The sequence below is a fragment of the Mytilus galloprovincialis genome, chromosome 1, assembly GCF_965363235.1.
Source record: "Mytilus galloprovincialis chromosome 1, xbMytGall1.hap1.1, whole genome shotgun sequence".
NCBI classification, from domain to species: domain Eukaryota; kingdom Metazoa; phylum Mollusca; class Bivalvia; order Mytilida; family Mytilidae; genus Mytilus; species Mytilus galloprovincialis.
Genome location: NC_134838.1, coordinates 34,909,105 through 34,936,414, shown reverse-complemented (window position 1 = coordinate 34,936,414; position 27,310 = coordinate 34,909,105). Strand labels below are relative to the sequence as shown.

Below are 27,310 nucleotides of genomic sequence, written 5' to 3'. Positions count from 1 at the left end.
TGGATCAAATTTGTTAGCGATGGACAGACCAACAGACAGACAGACCTTTGACCTAGGAAGTGGTACATACATCATGACACATCCTCTGGTGTTGGTTAAAATGGATGTCAAGTATAATATTTGAAATCATAACGGTTCTCAAGATATAGAGCGGACACAATCTTCACCACAGGACACAGGGTTGTCAACTGAAACCAAAGTTTTTTGACGTTGACCTTTGACCTAGGAAGTTGTACATACATCATGACACGCCCTCTGGTGGTGGTTAAAATGTATGACAAGTATATACTTTGAAATCATAACGATTATCTAGATATGGAACGGACACGATCTTCACCATAGGACACAGGATTGTCAACTCGAAACCAAAGTTTTTGACCTTGACCTTTGACCTAGGAAGTTGTACATACATCATGACACACCCTCTGGTGGTTGTTAAAATGGATGTCAAGTATAAACTTTGAAATCATAATGGTTATCTAGATATGGAGCGGACACGATCTTCACCACAGGACACGGGGTTGTCAACTGAAACCAAAGTTTTTGACCTTGACCTTTGACCTAGGAAGTTGTACATACAACATGACACACCCTCTGGTGTTGGTTAATAATCATGTTAAGTATTAAGTATGAAATCATAACGGTTCTCTAGATATGGAGCGGACACGAAAGTGTTACGGACGGACAGACGGACGGACGGACAGACGGACGGACAGACGGACGGACAGACTGATCACTATAGGGCGACCCGCCGTCGGCGGGGCCCTAATAAAGCATATTCCACTGTATTGTAAATATTATACTATATTATGTCAATTAAATTGGTCAGAATTGCAGTTTTTGTGTTTTTTCTCAGGAGGCCATTGTATGAAAAATAGGTAACACCGTTTCCATAGCAACCCATCATTTTGGTAATTTTTTTTTATTGAAAACATTAATGGTAATGTAGTGTGACTACACACAATAAGTTTAAAGAAATTTGAAAAGGTAGTGTGGCCAGCCAGTATTGACATTGTTTGATAATTACAGAGAATTGATATTAAACATCAATTACTTCATGGTATTTTGCAAAACTTCAGCTGCTTTTTAATTGAGATTATGTTTGTAGTAGGATTTAAAAAAATATTATTTTTTTTTCATTTTCATTTTTTTTTTTGTCATGGATTTTTATGAAACTTGGCGAGATGCTTATCTTCACAATCGAGGAAATTGCATCTGAAGAAGTGTGTTCCTTTTTTAATTCTGCATTTTAGTGATAAAATGACTCACTTTCAAACGTCCAATACCAATCGCAGGAAAGACAACAGGTTCTGTGAAACTCTTTCTGAATTTTTAGTTTTGTCAGCTCCAACATTTGCATACGGTTTTAGACTTTAACTATTTTTACCTTGAATATCACTGCAGAGATATTATATTGTCAAAATATGCATCTTTTGCAGTAAAATTGGTACCATTTATGTTATTGCTTTTTAACATTAAAAGTTATGAATTTATTGCATCAAATTTTGTAGAAAAATACATTTGCTAAAGTTTTACAGTGCAGGCGAATGGATCATCATTTTTTGAATTTTGAGCAATAAACAAAATTAACAAGAATGTGTCCATAGTACAGGGATATCCCACCAGCACTATCATTTTCTATTTTCAGTGGACTGTAAAACTGGGGTAAAAACTCTTAATTTGGCATGAAAATTAGAAAGATCATACCATAGGGAACATGTGTACTAAGTTTTAAGTTGATTGGACTTTAACTACATCAAAAAGCTACCTTGACCAAAAATTTAATCTGAAGCAGGACAGACGAATGAACGGACACACAGACCAAAAACATAATGCCCCTTAAGTGAGGTATATAAAAAAATAAAAAGAAACTTTTTTTTTAACAAAACATTTTATTGTATGATGTCTGGCCAATCTGGTGATCTGAGGCAGGTGATCCTACAGTCTGTACAGCCTGATAATTATATAGTTATATTGTAACGTTATCAGTCATTTCAAATTCTAATTCATTTAGCCCAAGTTAAAGGAATATTTTTTGTTATCTGGTATTGTATAAATAAAATAAGACAAAAAAAATATATGATTAGTACATATAAAAAGTAAAAATATGAAATAAAATAATGCTGAGCCCATGAAAAATGTTCGAAAGCAATAGTCATTCCTAATGTTTATACAATTTCAATAAGTATGCCCAAAAAACATGTTTTATATCAGTAAATAAATTAGAATATGAAAGTCTTGGTTACTGGACAAGAGTACAATGGATAATCAACAGAAACATTCAAATATAGTTTTAAAATGAAAGCAACATAAAACAATATACTGTTCCACAGAAAACAATATATGGTGTTTACATATCAACATCGTAATCTCCAACAGTAATCCCTTCTGGAAGAACATTCTGGTTAAACTTCAGGGTTTCAAATGGATAATGTCCAGATTTCATGACGGGTATCATCTTTTCTACTGGTTCCTCGTCCATCTCAGAATTGGGGTATACTTCTTCCCTGAATAAAACAAAAAAAACTATATTTTAAACAGTTTGGGGTATTTGGATAAGTTAGTTAACATGGTAAATGAAAAGGAGAAATTATATGGATGTGGCAACAGGACTGGAAATAAAGAGCTGTGGCATAAATGCATTATTTACCAAACACTACTTACTTATTTATTAAAGTCCCAAAACTCCAGTTCAGAGTACACAATTGAAAACATATGTCTTTTTTTTATTATAAGACTGATATATCTAACGGAATTATTAGGAAGAAATCTGGACTTTGTGCTGAAAACTCATGAAAACTTGTAATTACCAAACTCTGTAATAATGACTATTCGGTAAATCATTAAATTTAATAAACTAAAGGCTCTTAAGAGCCTGTGTCGCTCACCTTGGTCTATGTGCATATTAAACAATGGACACAGATAAATTCATGACATAATTGTGTTTTGGTGATGGTGATGTGTTTGTAGATCTTACTTTACTGAACATTCTTGTTGCTACAATTATCTCTATCTATAATGAACTTGGCCCAGTAATTACAGTGGAAAATATTTTCTAAAAATTTACAAAAATTTATGAAAAATGCTAAAAATTACCTATAAAGGGCAATAACTCCTTAAGAGGTCAATTGACAATTTTGGTCATTTGACTTATTTGTAGATCTTACTTTGCTGAACATTATTGCTGTTTACAGTTTATCTCTATCTATGATAATATTCAAGATAATAACCAAAAACAGCAAAAATTCCCTAAAATTAACAATTCAGGGGCAGCAACCCAACAACGGTTTGTCGGATTCATCTGATAATTCGAGGGCAGAAAGATCATGACCTGATAAACAATTTTCCCCCCCCATGTCAGATTTGCTCTAAATGCTTTGGTTTTTGAGTTATAAGCCAAAAACTGCATTTTACCCCTATGTTCTATTTTTAGCCATGGCGGCCATCTTGGTTGGTTGGTCGGGTCACGTCACACATTTTTAAAACTAAATACCCCAAAGATGATTGTGGCCAAGTTTGGATTAATTTGGCCCAGTAGTTTCAGAGGAGAAGATTTTTGTAAAAGATTTCTAAGATTTACGAAAAATGGTTAAAAATTGACTATAAAGGTCAATAACTCCTAAAGGGGTCAACTGACCATTTTGGTCCTGTTGACTTATTTGTAAATCTAACTTTGATGAACATTATTGCTGTTTACAGTTTATCTCTATCTATAATAATATTCAAGATAATAACCAAAAACAGCAAAAATTCCCTAAAATTACCAATTCAGGGGCAGCAACCCAACAACGGGTTGTCGGATTCATCTGAAAATTTGAGGGCAGAAAGATCTTGACCTGATTAACAATTTTACCCCCACGTCATATTTGCTGTAAATGCTTTGGTTTTTGAGTTATAAGCCAAAAACTGCATTTTACCCCTATGATCTATTTTTAGCCATGGCGGCCATCTTGGTTGGTTGGCCGGGTCACGCCACACATTTTTTAAACTAGATACCCCAATGATGATTGTGGCCAAGTTTGGTTTAATTTGGCCCAGTAGTTTCAGAGGAGAAGATTTTTGTAAAAGTTAACGACGCCGGACGCCAAGTGATGGGAAAAGCTCACTTGGCCCTTTGGGCCAGGTGAGCTAAAAAGCTAGCTTCAAGGATAACTTCTAACTTTTTGAAACAGCATGTATAAATCAAAATTGGAATGTTGTGGTGTCAAATGGATGCCCAGTTTTCATGTCTGGTTTATTTCTACTTTATTTTATGTAAGCAAAATTTGTATATAGTGACAAGTAGCTGCTCACATTCACGTTATTTGTACTCTGGCATTAGAAATCATACCATATCTTCTAATATTGTCAAACAAACTTAGGTTGTGTAAAAAAAAAATATCTGAGTTTTCATTCTTAATTTCATTATGGTACCTAAATTGTGTAAAGTTACAGGACGTTACAAGTGGACAGACAAACACCATTACAGCGGCCTCCCTTTAAGTAAAGACAAATCACATTGCATGCCTCTTAATATTTAAACTTCTGCAAATTATAACTCATTCTTAGATTCAAAATTTTCTTAGTTATACTAACTTATACATCTTTTTACTTGTTTTTTTTAAGAAGCTAAATTACTGGTATTGGATTAATTGAGTATATAACCAACTTACCATAGATCCATTTGACAGACAAAGTACTGATTTGGTGCTGGCATGCCATTAAATGTTGAGGCTGAGGCAAGTGTGTAGGCTCCCATGTCTCTGAAGTATATCCAGTCCCCACTCCTAAGCTCAGGAAGTTTACATTCTGGTATGATACAGTCGAGTCCGTCACATGTTGGTCCCCATATACTACTGGTATACAGCATGTCATCATCATAGTTCTGAAAATAAAAATAAAACTTAGAAAAAAATGCTATAATTATCCTGTATTGGTATTTAATTATTCTGTATTGGTAAGATTTTAAAGATTTCCATTCCTTAAATCTTAATATTGCATTAGAAAAAAATGTTTACAGAATATGCTTGTGCAGAACACTTTAACTTTTAGTTTGCAGTTATTTATATACATGTCTATTAATGTATAGAAGGTTATTTTCACAGGTGTCAAATTTCTCGATTTTCATTGAATAAGGTATACGAAATATTTTTGCAGTTATTATTTTGACGGATTTAAAACTTTTATCAATACCTTTGCATGTACACTTATAATTTGGTGGAAAATATTTTGGCGATTTTGTTCTATCTGCGAAAATAAGTGAAAATTTACACCCAGAGAAAATAACCAGCTATACGGTATTATAAATCGAAGTGTTTATACCTTCAGCAGTGATGGTACAACAGCAGCATGGTCATACAAGAGACAATTGAAGGATCCATACACACCATCATTAACATAATACATCATGGCAGGTTCCTCATCGGCTGTAGGGAAATCTACAGGTTCGGCATCTGAAACAAAAATTGTAATCAAATAGTTTCATGGAGATTTTTTTCGAAACAAAAATCTATTTTATATTTGCACTGCAAACAGTTTTGTTAAATTCAGGTTTATTCCTAATATCACTACCTATTACATTTTCAAGTTGTTCAAATGTATAAATCTGGCATATTTTTAAGTACAATGTATTCATCTATACATTGTTTATTCTTAACTCAATTCAGACAAACTTTCTTTTTCCTGATATTTTTTCTCTGAATATTGGAATAACCACACCATTCATTTTTGTTTGGTGAACATGAAGATATAGCAGCCTATTCGATAACTGAGCAGCCTCAGTGCAAAAGGACCCACGACAAGTAACTATATTATACTTTAGGATCCTGTAACACTGACAGTGATTCCAGCATAACTTATTTAACCAATGATTTTTCAGATTATTCTAATTTTCTATCACATTTTAGGGTTAATTTTTCTGTCATTCATAATTTTGAAAGCAAAGTTTATTCCACATGATGATGATTTTTCAGACATCCTTTGATTGAATTGTTTGATAAATGACTTCTATAACAATGCTAGCCTGGTGTTTTTTAATGCTAAATAACTGATTTAACTACATCTCATATAACAAATTTGTTTGTCCAGAGATTTATAATAGGTGAGAAATTCACATGGGAAACAAATAATAGTTTTTTTAAACAGTAGTTGAAAGGTGAAAATGAGGCCAAACACACTGGAAATATGCATGATAAGGCATCTACATATAAATTATCAACCATTCAGGTATTCTCCCTTCTGAAATATAAAAATTTTCATAACAATTTAAAGATACAGTACATTCCGGTTATTTGCATAGCCTATTTGTCAGATGAAATTATGCAATAAAGCGGAGTATGCTTATATCCGAAATGCCAAAATACGGAGACAAATAACATCGATAGTGCAGATCAGTAAAGGAAATCCTGAAGAAAGATGAACGTCCATAATCCACTTACAACACGAATCATTATTTATTCTAATAAAAGTTATTTGTCTAGTGTCATGCATTTTATTTCATTGTTTATTCTTTCAATAAAGTTTATGAACACATTTAGTTTTAGTTTATTTATGTACCGACTTTTCCTTTACCTGAGATACGAAAATAAAATTGTTCTAAAAATAGATTTGTTTCTATGACCCGGATGTACAAATTATATTGTTACGCTTTGATTAAAACAAACTGTTGAACAATGCTACACAGTTTATAATCATTTGATACAATAAATGTGTAATGAACTGCCTTTAATATGCAGTATTTACTGATTGCACAGTGATGTAACACTGTTACTTTAACCTCGTTAGTTTCGTATATATGCAAAGTAGTTAACAGGTAATGGGGCCCTATACGGGTTATTTGCTGGACACGAGTGTTGAAAGTGAGAAAATATAATAATTTTAAGTTAATGTTCTTTTCAAAAAATATTAAAAATGAAAGACTGATGTATGAAATTCTTCAACCATATATAAATGCCCTGTAATATTTAACATAAATGTAGATCACCCCTAGCCAAATTACGAGATTGCACATTGGATAATGATCGATAATTAGCAGGCGTTAATGTTTTAAAAATACACCCAAAATGTAATCTATGAACAATGTTTGAAATGCAATCAATAATTAACACCTTTTGAGATAGAAGATCATAGAATGGTTGTGTTTTTACAACAATCAGCTGATTGACATTTTTATGACCTCGAGGCTTAAAATAGAATATGGGAAACTTTACCTGTGTACACATCGAGGCTTTTTTATAATCATATAAACACGAAAGAAACTGTTTTAAAACTTTATTCAAATAACACATAAGTAAATGTGAAATAATATCAAAAATTATGATGCATTCAAGAAAAATATGCTTACCAAATTGCTGTTTCCAGTCAAAAATCTCGTTAGTTTTAACTAAGCATATCTAGCTGGCGATTATTTTCTATGCAATTAACCTAAATGCCACTTGTGGGGCTATGCATATTACCGTACAATTTAACATTAGATGAATGGGAAATGGTTTTGTGCAGGAGAAAAGTATGCAATTAACCGAATTATGCTATTAAGCGGTATGCAATTAAGTGGAATCGACTGTAATTGCATCCCTTTTTCTTACATTTTGCAACTTTTAACATGGTGAGACAAAAATGATATATGCTTACTTTTTCCACGTTGGTCCCTAGCCACAATTCTCTTGGCAATGATGTTAGTAGATATGGTGAAGGCTGAAGCAACATAGAAACGTCCAGGTTCAGCAATGAATCTGACATCATCTCCAGGGAAGTATTTGTCTAGTGCTACGTTGACCACTTCAGCAATCTTTAAAGGAAAAAAAATTAACAAAATGACTCATACAATACTACATGTACATGTAATAATTTTACTAAATGAAAAGAAGTGTTCATGATGGCCTATTTTAAAAAAAAAACTTTGTACGATCTGACTAGGACATCTTGTTGATAAACAGATAATTTCTATATAACATATGTTCTTCAAATGAATGGAGAATGTGTCTATCTGCTACAGACCCCCATCCCACCTTGTTTTTAATATGCATGACTATGTTTTTGTGGTAATTCAGCATTGTGTACAAGTCTTATAACATTTAGTTTTGGCAAAATAAAGTAAGAAAACAGAAACAAAAAATTCTGCAATTTTCAGGTTTTTTAAAGGGATATAACTCATAAATCTTAAAAGTGATGCCACTAAATTTCAACCTTGATCTGTGTTTTGTGGTAATACATTTGTATATTTCATAACATTAGGTTGAGGATAACTGAAGTTGGAGAATGGAATCCAATTTGGGGATGTACCTGAAGGGCAAGGACAACACCAACTGTATAAATTTATTTGGGTAAATATTTATTGTTTCAATTCATACCTCTTCAAACGAAACTCCTTCACATTCATGTCCTGGAAAGCCCCCTCCAATGTCCAATAAGTCCATGTCAAATCCCATACTTAGTCCCATGTCAAACACATCACGTGCCTGCTGAATGGCAGCATCATAGGCCTCAGCTTCCTGACAGCCACTTCCTACATGGAAACTGCAATAACAGAATATCATATAAGAACAATTAAAATCTATTTTCAATTTTTCTTTGTAGTGTATTGAGGCATAAAATGGTTTGACTGAAGCCATGCATATTTAAAATGTGTGCACTGGCAATGCATCAATTTTATTTTGTTTACTCTTATTACTTTTATTTCCATCTAATTAAGGAAAATAATGTGTACATATGAGGGGGGATAGGACCTTTATCGGGACTCCGGGATCAGGTGTTTTTAAGCTTGGGATTTCGGGATTGACCCTTTCGGGATCCGGGAATCCTTTTTTCGGATTTCGGGACGTCGGGATTTACTTATTTAAATTCGGGACCTCGGGATTTCGTTTTTTTAAGTCCGGGATTTCGGGATCAGGACCCCTCCTATCCTCCCTCACATATGGTAGCTGTGTGGCATACGGCTATCCTAAAGATGGCAAAGCTTTATAAATTGGTGTCTAAAAGCGACTTGAATGCACCTTTTACAGATATGCATTGTTTGCAATTAGGTTTCTAACAAAGTTTCTCTATATAGTTTGGACCAGTAAGTGACAATGGAAATGTGTTATAAATTCCATGGTAAATATGAACCTTTGATTTTGGACTAGATGAAGTGCGAGTAATTAACTTTCCCTGAATGAAAATTTTGATTAAAGAGGACATTAAATGCCTAAAGCTTTGTATGATTATATTTATAACTAATGTTTAAGCTTTGTTTAAATAAATAAATGCAGTGAACAAGTACCTGAATAACCAGGGCTCACACTACTTCAGAATTATAGGGAGAAGTGACTTCTCTTTTTGAAACTGATAGGGAGAAGTGGTGAGATTTGAAAGAGAAGTGCTCATTCGCGCGATGCACTAGTACAATGTTTGGATTTTACTACATGTATAGTATAAGGGTCATATGTAAATAATGTTCTTTTTATATTATTCAATTCATATCTGAGTATACAATTGAAGTAACATTTCAAATTAAAAGTTGTTTAAGTTTTACTAAAGTTCTTGTGAGAAACTATCAACTAAATATTTAATACCTAGCACCTGAGACTACTATAACACGTGTGTTATAGTAGTCTCAGCTACCACTAAAAAAAATATTTTTTTATTTTAAAAAATGTAAAGAAATTATAATATATCCAGTGTTCCAGCTAGGCCGTTTTCAGAGGGCGCGGCGCCCGCCCTTTTCCGAGTGGCGCCCTGTGCCCTTTTTACAGTTTCCAGGGCGCCCTGCCTTTTTTGAAGATCGATTGCATATTAATTTGCGTATTGATATGATACGCTAATTACTAAATTTTACCTGGGGAAAAGATTATGACTTTGTTTACCACCCCAAGCTAATCAATGGTTACAACTGGTGTCATAATCTGTTGTTATAGGTAATCCGTTTATCGGATGGGTCATTAATGATCATCAACATTAATTCGTTCAAATAGAATCGGTCAGTCGGCAATTATCTTTGAAGAAATGTGCATACCATACAACAACTTGGCCACAATTTGCGATGTTTACCGTAGTTTCATGGAAGAAACGTAATGACAGAAAGTTGGAAAACCATTATAAACTCGTTGAAGACATTGTTTTACTTGTTTTCTGTAAAATAAACAGAAAATTCAGACGTATTTGTCATTGACTGCCTTCATTTTTGATACGAAAATAACAAAATCGGCCGCCATATTGTGATCATATTTACATCATATTTACGTACAGTTTATAATCCTCCAAAGAAGGAGCACACCCGAATAAAGAAAGATAACTCAATCTGATTTTTTTCCTAGCATTGAGTAACCCATTTACATATTCTAAATTGTGTCTCCATACTTCTTGCTTAAGAATATATATGTTTAGGTATTTATTTTGAGTTATGGGAAAAGTTAAAGAGGGTCTTAGTAGCAGTGTTGGTAGGGTGCCTTGGTCATCTTTTTCTGTATTCTTTATTTTTGACACTATTTTTCACTGTTGCTTTATATCCTAAAATTGTGAATTTACTGAGCACAGCTGTTTTGTGCTGTATTGCCATCAAGCACAGCAGGGGTAGAAAGGTGAAACTGGTAAAATGTGGTAGACCATAGAAACAGTATGAAACAGATCTCCTTTCAAAACATACTGCATATAAAGTTCAACTGTGCCAAGCAATGATAAAAAAACTTGTGTGACAAGCTGCTTGACAAGTTTTTCAGCCTTAAAAGTAGAAAGATAGAGTTCTATATGGGCTAAAGATGTTGTTCTTGTATATCCTGTGATTCAACGAATAAACACAAATGTTTGATTAACATCTTTTATTAAAATATGCCCTTTTCATATTATCATATCGCGCGTTAAATGCCCTTTTTCAGGATTGGCACCCTGCCCTTTTGAAAACCTAGCTGGAACACTGATATCAATTACAATTCTAATCAAAAAATATAAAAGTTATTAAGCTGGGCCATAATATAATTAATAGTCTCAGAGTTAAGCAACTTTGAAACAATCCATAACAAGTGAAACTGCGAGCTACTGCTCACTGATGATACCCCCGCCGCAAGTGGATAATATTAATAGTGTAAAAATATGCAAGTGTTCGGTAAACAGGAAGTTGTCGAGTGATGAATCTGAAAACGCATCACACGGTATAGCTGACTTATAAAAATCCTGAAACCAAATTTCAGAAATCCTTGTATTGTAGTTCCTGAGAAAAATGTGACGAAAATTTTTAACTTGGTTATCATGTGTAAAATCATACAAGTGTTCGGTAAACAGGAAGTTGTCGAGTGATGAATCTGAAAACGCATCACACGGTATAGCTGACTTATATAAATCCTGAAACCAAATTTCAGAAATCCTTGTATTGTAGTTCCTGAGAAAAATGTGACGAAAATTTTTAACTTGGTTATCATGTGTAAAATCATACAAGTGTTCGGTAAACAGGAAGTTGTCGAGTGATGAATCTGAAAACGCATCACACGGTATAGCTGACTTATATAAATCCTGAAACCAAATTTCAGAAATCCTTGTATTGTAGTTCCTGAGAAAAATGTGACGAAAATTTTCAACTTGGCTATCATGTGTAAAATCAGACAAGTGTTCGGTAAACAGGAAGTTGTCAAGTGATGAATCTGAAAACGCATCACACGGTATAGCTGACTTATATAAATCCTGAAACCAAATTTCAGAAATCCTTGTATTGTAGTTCCTGAGAAAAATGTGACGAAAATTTTCAATTTGGCTATCATGTGTAAAATCAGACAAGTGTTCGGTAAACAGGAAGTTGTCAAGTGATGAATCTGAAAACGCATCACACGGTATGGCTGACATATATAAATGTTGATACCAAATTACAGAAAGGGTGGATGTGTAGTTCCTGAGAAAAATGTGACGAAAGTTTCATGGGACGGACTGACTGACGGACGGACTGACGGACTGACGGACTGATGGACGGACGGACGGACAGACAGAGGTAAAACAGTATACCCCCCCTTTTTTAAAGCGGGGGTATAAAAAGTATAGGGAATTATATACACCAATCAATTAGATGTAACCAAAAGTCTCTTAATGCGTGTGGAATACATAATTTTTCCCTTTGGGATCAATATTCTTCTGTCAGCTGTTCCATACGTGCGTCCGTAGTAATTATTGTGAACGTACGGATTTCGTTCATAGCTGGTCCGATTCAGATCCGTAGTTTAGAAATCGGTCAATGGCGGACGAATGCAAGAAAATTTACAAAAATAAACGATGTTTGACAAGTTATTTGGAAAGGAACATGACGTTTTTAATGCAATAAATGGATTAAACATATACTGGAGGCAACTTTTATCATGTCTAAATGAAGTAACAAACTTATTTTGCCGCCGAAATTTAGGTTGATGTACGTTTTCGAGTAACAAGCACCGGAACTTGCGGAAATGCACGAAGTGATAAAAAGTTGTATTTTTATCAAATAACCTGCTACATACTGCAAAGGCAATGCTTCAATCTCTTTTCTTAAGATAATGAATCGCTTATGTCTAAAATTCTTTAATTATCAATAAAAAATTGATGTTTCATCAACTTGGAAAAAATTGAAAAATTATGTCCGATGACGGAAGCGACTGAAAGCGAGTATCGTCAAGAACAGGGCGACTTGTTTTCGCTTTTGGGGGTCGGGGAATGCGAAGTGACGGTCGGGAAAGCGACTTCTTCGCCCAAGTCACTTGGTAGCGTGAGCCCTGATAACAATCAAATACTTCTTAACTGTTGGTGGTGGTAGTCCTAACTAAAAACAATAGAATCAGTTCAGGAATTGTTCATTTTTTGGAGGGGCATAACTCAAGAAAGGCTTAAGTGATACAACCTAAATGCAAAGTTGATTTGTGTTTTGAGGAAATAAGCATGGTGTATAAGTTGCATAGCATTTGGCTGAGGTTAACTAAAGTTAGAAAATGGAAAACAATTTTGGGACACATGGACAAGGGTAAAACTTATGCCCCCTCACAAAAATATATAGGTTCCTCTAATCTGAATAATTCAGTCCCTTAGTGTAGTTTATCTCTGCTACTTGTTAAGGCCTGAATTTCTAACATGATAAAAACTCTTCACAAATCCAGGATTGTGATTGGTGCCCTGTAGAAAAGATGAACAATCAGTAATTATCTCAATTTTATAGAGATAGGTAAATTCTGAGCCGATTCTGAATGATTAACCGAAGATTTTTCATCGTCTATGCATTTAGGCGTTAATGAAGTTATCGTTGATTAGCAGGGCTTACAAAAAATATTTGAGCCAGCCGTACATTTTATATCTGATCCCGATTTTAATCCCTTCAGACTTACCGGTAGTCACAAAAGGCAGTTATGGTTATCAGATGGCCATTCCAATAATTGACATTAGATTAAAAAAAAAACTATTTAAACTTTACCTTGATATGAATTTGATGTTCGGATGTAAACTGTTAAATTGGCAGTGCATCATTCAAAGTGTGCACATCAGCGTGCTCATATCTGCCTTAGACTTTTTATTGCAAAATGACATTGTCAAAAACTTTACTTTCGTTTTTAAAATCACATTTTTCTAAAACCGGATGTTGACTTGACAATGGTAAAACATGAACCATAAACGGATACGTGAAATCCGTGTATGTTACAAAGCATGACTGAGTGAAGAAGCTCTTTCCACGTTATTTTTTTCAACAAAATTCCTGAAATGAACGTTAGATACAGGTATCAATGATAATTTTAGCATTTTTTAAGAAATGTAGGATGCATAATTAAATTTCCCACCTGTGCACATGGGCACACATGTTCTAGTTCATACAACGTAGTTCTGACGATTTTTCATTTAACACCTTTTTAAATTTTTCATCAAATCATGTTGATAAACGTATTTCTTATAAATTTAATCTTTTGGACTAAATCAATTAGATACAAACCGCTGAAATGTAAGAAAATAATTGTGAATAGACCGATTAATTTATAAGATGTCCGGTACTGAAAACAGTTCACCTGTCACCTGAACAGGTAGATTTCAGATGTCCAACAACTTATTAGCCTTGATTAAAATTAGACAGTATTGAAGTAGGGGTTTGTTTTGATAGTAATTAATTATCATGTCACTTTTATGACCGGAAATGTATGGATGTTAACAGCAAAAGGTTGGGTCAAAAAGATCGCGAATTATGTTAAAATGACCAAAAAAAGCCTTAAAAACTAAAAAGTATATGACCATTTCATGCTTTGCCCAGCCGGACTTTTACTGGACATTATACAAATGTCCGGAATATATGACCGTTTGGAAGCCCTGTTGATCAGTTTCGTATAAGGACGGACTTATCAGGTTAAAGTTCAGCTTAAATTGTTCTTACCTTACACCGACAACATTTAAGTCCAGCTTCCTAGCTGCTTCTAATAGATGGTAAGCTTTACCAGGGAAACATCCAAACTTTATGCCAAGATCACACTGAACTTTGAAATTAGATGGTGGTAGTATACGAAGAACTAACCTAATAAAAGAAAATTTAATAGGTCAAAAATATTCTTTCAAGGGCAATAACTCCTTTAAAGAGTCAATTAATGTTAAAACAAGTCCAAAATAGTCCTTTAAGGACAAGAACTCATAAAATGTAAACTATACATAATAAAATCAGATCGACAATGGATGCCACATCTTGCAAAAGAAATAAGAAAACATTTCCTTTGTAATATTTTTCTTCCAAAAATTATTTTCATTTAAGGATGTACTTAGGTGAGGTTAGATGAAAATTAATAAATTAAGAATATAAAAATGATACTTTAAGTTGGTAGAGCATTCTTTAAGGATGAAAATAAGCTAAAAATATTGATAGGTCATGAACCTCCTTTTCCAGATATTTGAGATTTAAAATATGGCGGGAAAAGTCTGACACGGACTTTTACCTTACATTTGCATTTATATTCTTTGGGTCTCAAAACAAAAGAAAGAAAATCAAGAATCTTCTTAAATTTTGGAAAATGACCATTCATGAGCTATAAAGTCTTATATGAAAAAATAAATGGGTGTTATAGGGCAAAATATTTTACCTTGTATTGTATGGAAAAACACCAAGGAGTCCGAACATTTGACACAAATTCCTAAACCTCACCTTAGTACATCCTTAAAATCACTTCAATGTACATTTTTTCCAGCTTGCAATAAAATCAGAAATCAAATTTAGTAATGATAAGTTCCTTTCTGAATGTTAAATTTCTTCAAGATGAACTTTAAAGTTTTAGACTTAAAAACATGCATCTCAAGACTAAGATTATAATATTAAAACAGTTCTTAATATTTAATTATGTTACTAGAATGGTCACTTTTATCATTTTGCTACATTTGCAATACAATGATCATAATGATGGTGAAGGAATGTTTGTGTCATATTGAACTTCAACCAGCCAATGAGGAAAAAATCAGAAAACCAGAGGTTTTTGTGCTCCTCTTAAATAAATGTATTATTTGGAAACAATGTTTTAACATTGACAAGTACTGTAAATTCAGAAATCATTGTGTGCATTTTTTATTGCGAATTTGTCATTTTAGACTTAAATGCGATTTTGAGAAACATCCAACTTAATTCATATAAAATATTTCAAAATACCAGTTTAAATTATTGTGTTTTGCAACTCTGTCGCATTTTTCGCAATAATTTCTGAATTTACAGTATCATTTCTTTCATCATATTAGGAATGATGGTCAATGTTGTAGATTACAACTCTGTGAATGAGACTATACCTAGCACCAGGATAAACTGCTTTGATCTTTACAAGTTCATCCTCATTGTCAAAGGTCATCAATGACACGTCATTCTTGGCAGCATATCTTATGAATGATGTCTGCTTACAGGGATTAGCATACACAATTCTTGATGGGTCTACTCCAAGTTTGAGAACTTTTTGGATCTCAGCCTACAAAACAAGATACTTTTATTAGTCAGAGATATAGACCTACCGAATTAGACTATTTTCTGGATTTGTAATAACATGAGCAACACGTCGGGTGCCACATGTGGAGCAGGATCTGCTTACCCTTTCAAAGCACTTGAGATCACCCCCAGTTTTTGGTAGGGTCTGTGTTGCTTAGTCTTTAGTTTTCTATGTTCTGTCATCTGTACTATTATTTGTCTGGTTTTTTTTATTTTTAGCCATGGCGTTGTCAGATTATTTTCAATCTATGAGTTTGACTATCCCTCTGGTATCTTTCGTCAGTCTCTTATATAGAACACTACTTTTAAAAGACTGATTAGGTGAAAAAACTTAAATAACATTCATAGATGTAGAAGGTTTTTTTTGCTAAATAATGTTAATATATTTTTTTCTTAAGTGTACCAACAAAAACAAATGAATTTACATTATCAGAAATGAATTGATGTTTCTAGGATTTGAGCATTTATTAAATATTGCATAAAAATAGGAATAATAGTACTGTGTTTGAAGGATTTGTCATCATCAATTGAATTTGACAGTCAATGCCTTGCATTTTCACTAAAAAGTACATTTTAGACCGTTATATCAATTAATAACAGTCACAACTCTTCAAACAGTACTGTTATTTTTTTAAATCATAGCTCTCAAACAAGGCCAAACATCATTAAAGTAATCACGTCCATAATAAATACCTTGCTTGCACAGTCAAATGAGAGGCCCATATCAGCCAGCAATTTGAGAACTGCATAATGGTCATTACACTTCACAGCTGTAAGAAATTCAAAAGCACTTTTTTAATAATAAATTATTAAAGTCTGTGGCATAATGAAGTCAATTATGTGATGTTAAGGAACTCCCAAATGTGTTGTATCTGTATTGCTTCACTTTGTTGTCATGTTTGTAGCTGCCGCACTGCATTTCATTATCTAAAATATGCAAGCTTTGTAGTATTTTCCACATGTTTGATAAATCATTATGATGTTTAACAAAAGTAAAATAAAATTGTGTTATATTCAACACAAATTAAGATTTCTATTGGTATGGTAGGATGTAAATGGATTGTAGGGTAATCTGATAATACACCTGTAATTGAATTTCTGGTCATAGACAACTGTATGGATTTACAGGACGTCATCTTAGATAACCATTGTAATTAATTAGAGAAACATCGTTTTAGATTATGCTTATGTAATCAACATGCTTCATTGTCAATTAAGAGTAATAATACATAAATGAGCTTGGTTGTGATTCTTGTAAACAAGCTATGATTTAGAGAGCAGATCAAAACTACTTAATCCGTGTCTTAACTTTTGCAGTTTAAAAAAAATATTTAGATTGAAGTAAACAATCAAACTCATTTGCTGCCAGATTTATTTAGCCTTTTCATAAGTAAAGTAGGAGTTATGTATTTTGATATGTCAAACAAACTGCAGTAGTTTCAGTCAAACCACTGGTTTATATATTGAAACATTTCTATTGTTCAGACAATTTTGAGATAACAAGAGTTGACTGTATTTATAGAAATGTATCATGACAACTGAATTTGGTAAAGTGTCATTATATAAACTATCTAAATTCAGGTATGAGATTAATTACCATAGAATGATTCAACTCGTGGAAGACATTCCTGCCATAACTTCTGTTTCTTAATGATGTCACCCAAGTCACCAATAAAGAATGCATCTTCCTATAAACATATAAAACAATGTCATTGTGAAGACAAAAACATGCATGAACTATATAAATGTCAAATATAGATATTTTACAATTCTTAAAAGACATCATTGTCATTAATTAATAAATTCTTTGTTATGACACTATTTATCAATTGTAACTCTAAATTCCATAAAAATAGAGTGATGTAGTGGGATTACCAATGAAACAACTACGTGCACTTTTCAGCTTTATTATTTTAACATTAACATACAAGTGAATTTATGACATAACCATGACCATTAACTTCGTCAAATTTTAGATGTGGTAGGATAACTAATGAAACAACTACGTGCACTTTTCATCTTTATCATTTTAAAGGTTAATATATATATATAACGAGGCTACCGGTAAATTTATGACCTAATCATGAGCTTAAAACTAAGTCAAATTAAGGATTATGAACACACACCTACCTACAGGTTAAATGATGGCATATACTCATGACCATAAAACTAGGGTTTTGGTGGTACAAATGTACAAGCCTAGCATACAAATTTTAAAAGAATAAAGTTTTTATAGTCTTGTATGATGAGTTAAGCCTTTTTCAACTGGTTTTTATAGTTCGTTCTGATGTTGTACTGTTATACCACTTTCCCAGGTTAGGGGGAGTGTTGGTATCCCACCACATTATGCATGTAAGTACCTGTCCCAAGTCAGGAGCCTGTAATTCAGTGGTTGTCCTTTGTTTATGTGTTACATATTTGTTTTTTGTTCATTTTTTGTACATAAATAAGGCCGTTAGTTTTCTCGTTTGAATTGTTTTACATTGTTATTTCAGGGCCTTTTATAGCTGACTATGCGGTATGGGCTTTGCTCATTGTTGAAGGCTGTATGACCTACAGTTGCTGATTTCTGTGTCATTTTAGTCTCTTGTGGAAAGTTGTTTCATTGGCAATCACACAACATCTTTTTTTATAATTGATCTTAATTGTACATTCTTATTGTAAATTTCAGTTTAAAAATTATGCAATTATGCTTTAACCATTTAATTCTCTTTAGAAAATTAGATTTATGATTCTGTAAAGGCATTTTTTGGTTTAAATGCTCTTAAATTTTCTGCATACTTGGTTTACCAAACCCAAACATGGTTTTTAATGTTATTCTATTATGTACCTAATGCTATGCTACATAACAAATTACTTGTTATTGCATTAAAAAGGCTTCATGTGTGCTAATGGTATTAGGGGATTAACATGATGAGAGTATAGAAGCAGAAAATCAGGAGAAGAATGTGGAAAAGATTGATTGATTGATGGTTGCTAAAGTTCCAGTGGCAAGTATAACATACATATATGCAGGAAGTTAATGAGATATGAAGACTCTGTTTATTACACACACTATTTTGACTCAAGCTGTCTTATTCTATGCTCTTATTCCTGAATGATGTATGCTTAGCAGAGCAACACATACAAATTTAAAATAGTTTGGATTGATCAAAACGTGAATCAAACTCATGACATATTCAGTGTTCTAGCTACAACGTTTGAACAGGGCGCAGCACCCCCCTTTTTTATTGACGCCCGTGCCTTTTTTCTGTTGTTCCTCGGGCGCCCGGCTGTTTAAATCACCAAAAAATCAGCATTTTTCTGCCTTAAAATACTGGTAAAATCGTAATTGTTCCATGAACAGGAAGTTCAGCTACCTGTGCAAGCTATCAAATTTAGTGACCCATTAAGTGTATGGCTTTATATGACGGCTTTGGTGTAAAACACATTGTTAATTAACACCAATTACCTTAGCTTTAGGTCATAAATAATTTGTGAATTCCAAAAAAGTTTGACAAACAATTTGATTACTTCCCCTTATTTATCACCTGTTCACATTACATTTGTATATTACTTAAATATAATACAAATTGAAAGTAGATGCATATTAGAATATTAATTTTAATTATTTTCACTTGAATACACTTCCAAAATAAATATTTTGAAAATTATATTTTGCATCTGTACTTCCATTTATAGATTATCAAAAGCAATGAAGAATTCCCAATATTATAACATGTTTATGATTACTGACTGTACAAGGGCTGTATAGCCAGTCAAGGTCGTTAAAAAAACTTCCATTTGTTTGTCATGTCTATGGTCAGCTGGTAGACATGAAAGTCATGCAAATGCTAGAATATATATCTATCGTGACAGCAAATACAAGACAGCTTAATGTACAATTTTAGACAAATGTTTCCAATAGAGGGTATCAGCATCATGATCATAGATTTTTTAAAGTCAACTATAAAGAAAATTGTGCCGAAAGTCATAAATAACACAACTCTATTTTAACTGAAACTTGATGTTTCAATAATGCATGCTAAAAATTATGTGATAATTAATTATGAGGCTAAAATAAATTTACATGTAAAATTGCCCTTTTTTCAATGACATTCACGCGTAAAATTGCCCTTTGTCTGACTAGCACCCTGCCCTCTTCAAATCCTGGCTAGAACACTGATTGGTATTGCAGTGAAAGTAAGCATGTTATCACAGGACCATTTAGGTGTTGTCAAAAGGAGAATGTGAAGGGGGAGGGGTGTGGTATCTGTTTTTAAATAAATACCTCAATTTGATGATTATCAACTGTCTTCTGAATAAGAGTACTGATGGATTTCTGATGTGATGTTATATCAACAATGGTATTATTACCAAAATAATGTTTCATGGTTGGTTATGTGAGTCGTAGTCCAGTAATAGTTATCAGGTTGTACAAACAGTCTAAAAAACAAAACCACTGTAAACTAGACATTGAAAGCATACTCAGTTTTTATCTTGATCTTCATCAGATTTATTTCATACATTATATATGTTCCTTCACATTTATGCAATTTATTCATTTTTTTTAAAAGCTTGAAATAATGTATATTGGCTCCCGTCTACAATGTATTGTTGCCTTCCAGATGTTTCTTGATTATTTTTGTCTTTGGGTTGCTGTTTCATTGAAGTGTCCCTCATTTTCATATACATGTACATGGTAACATGGTATACCGCATGAAGTTGCATGAAGTTAAGTACATTGTATCCATAATTTTTCTCATTTCAGTTTATATTTTATATTCTTGTTTTGTATAATTAAACTAAATTAAAGTTTGAAGCAGATTAATCTATATTTCATGATGATGTTGTGTCGATTTAAGTTCCCTCAAAGTGTGTGTTTGGGTAAATTTGAACCCCTTGTTCTATTTATAGCCATTAGGTTGTCAATATGTCAAACATTGAAGTATGTGTTGTAAAAACATGACCTTCTAAAAGTGTTGATTTATCATTTAATTTCATACATTATCAATAGATAATTACTTTCTGGAGAAAAAAATCTATAACAAATGTTGCAATGACTCTTTATATAAATTAACTTGCAAAGGCCATCTATGATGTAAATTTGTAAACCTCAAAATATAGCTTGGAGGTGATTTGTTTTCTTTTTTGATACGACAGGAGATTAAAATACCACTTAAGAATATTATAAAAGACAAATTCTAAGTTAAAACTGTTATAACCACACTTTTGGTATTACTGCAGGAATTTAATGAGATTGACATGTTTAGGTGCAAAGGACACTGTCATTACATGTTGATTAAAAAATATACAGAAAATGGCCCTGAAGTTAAAAAATATTAATTTTAGTTTGGTGATTGATGACAAACATGCATGGCCGATTGGCCGTAAGTTTTCTCGTTTGAATTGTTTTACATTGTCATATCGGGGCCTTTTATAGCTGACTATGCGGTATGGGCTTTGCTCATTATTAAAGGCCGTACGGTGACCTATAGTTGTTAATGTCTTTTTCATTTTGGTCTCTTGGACAGTTGTCTCATTGGCAATCATACCACATCTTCTTTTTTATATGTTCAGTGTGAGTCAAGGTGCTGTGTTGAAGGCTGTACTTTGATCTATAATTATTAACTTTTTATACATGTGTGGTACATGTAAGCAGTAAATATTGCATATGAAAGACACACACATTAATAATATTATTAATTTGTTTTATCCAACTTTTATCACTAAAAATGTTCCATTGTGGTGTATTTTCTGGAATTTGCAGAATGACTTCGAATTGCAACGGGATAACCTTACAAAAAGGCATGCGATAATAACTGGAAGCAGTTGATAACGAAAGTCATTTCACATGGCTAAGACATTTTTTTCAAATTTAATGAATAAACTAGTTTAAGGCAAGGGATACAATTATTTCTATAAGCATATGATAAATATATATATTAATATACATAAACTGCTGCAAAATTTACCTGGCCAGAAGGAACACCTGCACTTAGCAAATATTAGCTGGGATCCCACGGTGGTTCGTCGTTGAAGTTAAACTTTTCTCCTCGACGAAGCAGCCCCTCTGGACTTTCTATGTAGTAGACCCCTGTAAAACCTCCCTGAAAGAAAGGAATGTTGGCATTTAGTAATAAAATAAAACAAAATTATATTCAAAGTAAGATAATCTGTTTGCAAATTTTCAGAAGACAATAAATTTTAAACTGTAGCACTGTCTGACTGTTATAATTACATGTATTCATACTGTTATGTTACAAATGCATTATATAAAGTGTATGCAATCTGAAATTACTCAATTGATTTAAACATTGTCCTGATTGTAGTACAATGCATTCCTCTGAATTGCAGAAACATAATGTGCAATCAACAGAAATATATATAGACTCCATGACAAATAAGATTTTTCTTCCCTTTTCAAAAACTGGAATTCTTTCATGGACAGAGTTCTGATTTCTTATTACTAATTAGTATACATGCAAAAATATGTGCATTTTTTAATGAAAGTTTTAAATTGATATCATTTTCATCTTTTTTCAATTTACAAGAAAAGTTGTTTTGACCTAAATGTATGCAATTAATAGAACTTTTACCTTCAATCTATCAACCTCTATGCAAATGAATAATGTTTGAAAATAGTTTGATGAAATTTTTACAGTATTGCATCATGTTTAAAAATAGATTTATTTAATAAGCTGCCATTTTACTTTAAAAAAGACATATATAAAATGGGTTTGGCAAATGGAACAAGCATGTGTAAAACAGCTTTACACATAATTTGTAAATTTACTAATGTAGTGTAGGAGAGCTGTTTGGTTTTTTTATCTAAATAAAATTATACACATATTTAATCACACAAACTACTGCAATATTTTTAAATACATGTACAAATTACTGGTAGTATCTTTTTTTCTAGTGATGTCAATTTAATCTACATTGAGAATGCGCTGATATAATATTTCAAAAATAATGTCAAAGGTCAACTAAGGGTCAGTGATAATGTACAAAATGTATGTCATTAATTATGTCTGTGTGTCATTTTAAAGATCTAAAGCTGAATCTTTGCTTGATGTCTACATAGTTGCTGTCAATTAAGTCATGAGTTCATTTAGGACTTCTAAGTTTAATTCAAATGTCCAAAATAAGAAATCAATCTTCTTGCACTTATTTATACATAGTTTCATAATTGTTGCATGAATTTAACACCTGTGACAAAATTGTTTAGTAACAACTAGAGATTGAAACAAGTTTTGGTGTTCATTTTGGTGTTCATTTTGATGGTAAACAGACACAATTCTGATACCATCTTTGAATGAACAGCTGCGCCATGAGGGCATGATACGCCCATCATGTTTTCTAAGAATAAAGTTAACATAACTTCTCAATGTCATACATGTATCAGAAATTTAAGAAAAACTAAAGGGAGGTTATCTTAATAGACATAAATTAAACTAGACACCAAAGTTTAATGAAAACTATTCAAAGCACTTAAATATTGTTGGAAAACTGGAAAATACCATTTTTTTAATGAACAAAACCTTACATATAACTTGGATAACTGGGAAACGTCAAACCTAAAATTTATGAAAATCAAAAGGAATTTACATCAATAGATATAAACAATTAACCAAAGTTTCATGAGAACTGCTGAAAGAATTTTTGAGTTATTGTCCGAAAACTGGAAAATCCCCCTTTTATTAATGAATAAAATGCCATAACTTGGAAACATTAAATCTAATATGAATAAAAATTGAAAGGGAGGACATGGCAATACTAGATATAATTAATTTACTTAAGTTTCTTGCAAATTGGAGAAAGCATTTTTGAGTTATTGTTCAAAAACTGGAAAATCACCCTTTATTAATTAAAAAAAATAATCGGAAACTAACATCTAAATTTATGAAAAACGAAACGGAGCTCACATCAAAAGATATAAATAATTCACCAAATTTTCATGCAAATTGATTCAAGCAATTTGAGTTATTGTCCAACATGTTGATGACGGACGGACAGATAGGCAACATTATACTGTAACCAGGTGCTCCGCAGGGCGCAGATTTATACGACCGCAGAGGTCGAACCCTGAACAGTTGGGGCAAGTATGGACAAAACATTCAAGCTTGATTCAGCTCTAAATTTGGATTGTGATCAAATTTTTGACATTATATGGGTTTTTCACACAAAAAAATGTCAAGATCTTACAAATCAATTAAAGATTTCTTCTTCAAACTTATTTAAATTTAAAATTAAATAGTTGACACAGCATAGGTTTCTGATACAGAATGAATGTGGTCTAATGAACTTAAAAAAAATTTTTTTGTCTTTGAGCAATTCACTATGCTGTTGAATATTAATCCTCTCAAAAAAATGTTTGAAGAAATTTTCTTTTTATTTATGAATTCTGAAATGAGAAAAATTTAACCCCCCCCCTAATTTTTTTTTCACCCCCCTCTTTCCCTTATTCCAAAACTGATCTCAATTCAAATTTCTAATGGAGTTTGCAACAATAACTACTCATTTAAATACATCATAAAATATTAAAATGTAAAAAAGTGCTTGTTATCACTGAATGGTAAAGATTGTTTAAATTTATCAGTTGGTAGTAAAAGTGAATATACATTGTATAATGAATAAAACAATGATTTAAGTTGATTCAACTACTATTCTGGACAAAGAAAGATAACTCCAATTGAAAATTTCTTGCTATTGCACAATATTGTGAAATTAGATATTTCTTGCTATTGCACAATACTGTGTAATTGAAAATACTTGCTATTGCACAATACAGTGCAATCGAAGATTTCTTGCTATTGTGCAATACTGTGCAATTGAAAATTTCTTGAAGATTTCTTGTTATTGCTGAATACTGTGCAATTGAAAATTCAATACTTAATATAATAATTTTGGATCCTGATTTGGACCAACTTGAAAACTGGGCCCATAATCAAAAATCTAAGTACATGTTTTGATTCAGCATATCAAAAAAGCCCAAGAATTCAATTTTTGTTAAAATCAAACTTAGTTTAATTTTGGACCTTTTGGACTTAATGTAGACCAATTTGAAAACGGGACCAAAAATTAAGAATCTACATACACAGTTAGATTTGGCATATCAAAGAACCCCAATTATTCAATTTTTGATGAAATCAAACAAAGTTTAATTTTGGACAATCTAAGTCCATTTTTAGATTCAGCATATCAAAGAACCCCAAGAATTCATTTTTTGTTAAAATCAAACTAAGTTTAATTTTGGACCCTTTGGACCTTAATGTAGACCAATTTGAAAACGGGACCAAAAATTAAGAATCTACATACACAGTTAGATTCAGCATATCAAAGAACCCCAATTATTCAATTTTTGATGAAATCAAACAAAGTTCAATTTTGGACCCTTTGGGCCCCTTATTCCTAAACTGTTGGGGACCAAAACTCCCAAAATCAAACCCAACCTTCCTTTTATGGTCATAAACCTTGTGTTTAAATTTCATAGATTTCTATTTACTTATACTAAAGTTATGGTGCGAAAACCAAAAATAATGCTTATTTGGGCCCCTTTTTGGCCCCTTATTCCTAAACTGTTGGGACCAAAACTCCCAAAATCAATCCCAACATTCCTTTTGTGGTCATAAACCTTGTGTTTAAATTTCATTGATTTCTATTTACTTATACTAAAGTTATTGTGCAAAAACCAAGAATAATGCTTATTTGGGCCCTTTTTTGGCCCCTAATTCCTAAACAGTTGGAACCAAAACACCCAAAATCAATCCCAACCTTCCTTTTGTGGTCATAAACTTTGTGTCAAAATATCATTGATTTCTATTTACTTAAACTAAAGTTATAGTGCGAAAACCAAGAAAATGCTTATTTGGGCCCTCTTTGGTCCCTAATTCCTAAAATGTTGGGACCAAAACTCCCAAAATCAATCCCAACCTTCCTTTTGTGGTCATAAACCTTGTGTTAAAATTTCATAGATTTCTATTCACTTTTACTAAAGTTAGAGTGCGAAAACTAAAAGTATTCGGACGACGACGCAGACGCCAACATCATACCAATATACGACCAAAAAATTTTCAATTTTTGCGGTCATATAATTAGTCCTTTAAACGGGTATGTAAAAACTCAGGACAGGGCATAATTACATGTACATATGGCTAACAGATGCCAGAAGCTTAATTACAAAATGTACGATAACAACTACCCCCTAATAAATGTCGGCATAACAACTTCCCCCAATTAAATGCTTGCATGCATACATGTATGTTCTTAAACATAAATTTGTCATTTTGCTTACAATGTAGCTTCTCCTGTTAACTATTCTGACATTAGAACTTTTTTAAACTGAGTTTTACTGTGTGTATTGCTGTGTGTTTGTTTATTCTTAATTGGCTAATGGCTAGAGGTAAAAGGGAGGGTTGAGACCTCACTCAACATGTTTAATCCTGCTACATTTTTGCACCTGTCCCAAGTCGGGATCAAGCCTCTGGCCTTTGTTAGTCTTGTATTTTTTTTTGAATTTTAGTTGGTGGCCTTCGTCTATTTTCATCAAGTTGTTGTCTCCTTTAACACATTCCCAGTTTCCATTCTGAATTTGAGTTGAAATTCAATCATCTTATCTAGTTCATGTCATGCCTTAAAACTTAACCAGAGGCACAACCAGCTAATTTCTTCGTTAAGTTTAAACCGTTCAAAATAAAGGTTGTCCCTAGCACTCAATTACCAATGAAAATACATGCATACATGTATGTCACTCCTAAAGGGAGACAAAAAGAAAATGAATCCAATAACAGGATCAATTACAGGAATCGGCAAATGGGACTATTCACACCATGTACAGTGTATGTCAAATTTTTCCCAATTGCCTAAGACCAAGGCGCCATTCAAAAAAAGGTAAAAAAATAGGGCTCTTCATGATTAATTCAGCCATATTGGAAAGGGGGCAGATTTTCATAATGGAGGTAAAAATGGTGTGAAAAATATTGGAAAACATCATTAAAACAGAGTAGTTGCTTGGAAACATGCATAGGATTTCCCACTTTCGTACTTTTTCCACATCTTTCAAAAAAATCTGCCCCCTATCCAATTTGGCCGAACTAACTGTGAAGAGCCTAATTAAATCACTGCATCTGATTTCAAACCAACATTTTAAAGTGCTCAAAGGCTATGGTGGCACTGGCTTGGAAATTGTATAGGGTGGTAAGCCATACACCTTATTGATATTCCAATTTCCTGGCTGACCAAGCCCTTTGAACTTTTGACCTCATACATCAATTACTCTTCCATTGTGCATCAGATATTTAGTTTTATGACATCAAAATTTTAAGGGAACCTGAGTGATATCCAGTAATGGCGGACACATAGTGATAAGGTGCATTATTTAGCTCTGTATCTGTAGAGACACCTACATTGGCGGTGTTGGAGACCAGCCTTGAAGCGAGTTGTGGA

The 27,310-nt window shown here is 32.7% G+C and overlaps 1 protein-coding gene across 1 annotated transcript in view; it reads right to left on the bottom strand.

Moving 5' to 3' along the window:
- Positions 1-1,872: 1,872 nt before the first annotated feature.
- Positions 1,873-27,310, bottom strand: part of LOC143072589 (ornithine decarboxylase-like) — a 25,957-nt gene continuing 519 nt past the window's right edge. The window contains exons 2-12 of the mRNA XM_076247598.1: positions 21,838-21,972; positions 20,154-20,308; positions 17,481-17,571; positions 16,577-16,653; positions 15,694-15,866; positions 14,309-14,446; positions 8,328-8,493; positions 7,609-7,765; positions 5,302-5,432; positions 4,653-4,864; positions 1,873-2,507 (exon numbers count right to left, since the gene is read on the bottom strand). Of these exons, the coding sequence (XP_076103713.1) occupies positions 2,351-2,507; positions 4,653-4,864; positions 5,302-5,432; positions 7,609-7,765; positions 8,328-8,493; positions 14,309-14,446; positions 15,694-15,866; positions 16,577-16,653; positions 17,481-17,571; positions 20,154-20,255 (1,404 nt within the window). The 5' untranslated portion in view covers positions 20,256-20,308; positions 21,838-21,972 and the 3' untranslated portion in view covers positions 1,873-2,350. The remainder of the gene's footprint in view (positions 2,508-4,652; positions 4,865-5,301; positions 5,433-7,608; positions 7,766-8,327; positions 8,494-14,308; positions 14,447-15,693; positions 15,867-16,576; positions 16,654-17,480; positions 17,572-20,153; positions 20,309-21,837; positions 21,973-27,310) is intronic.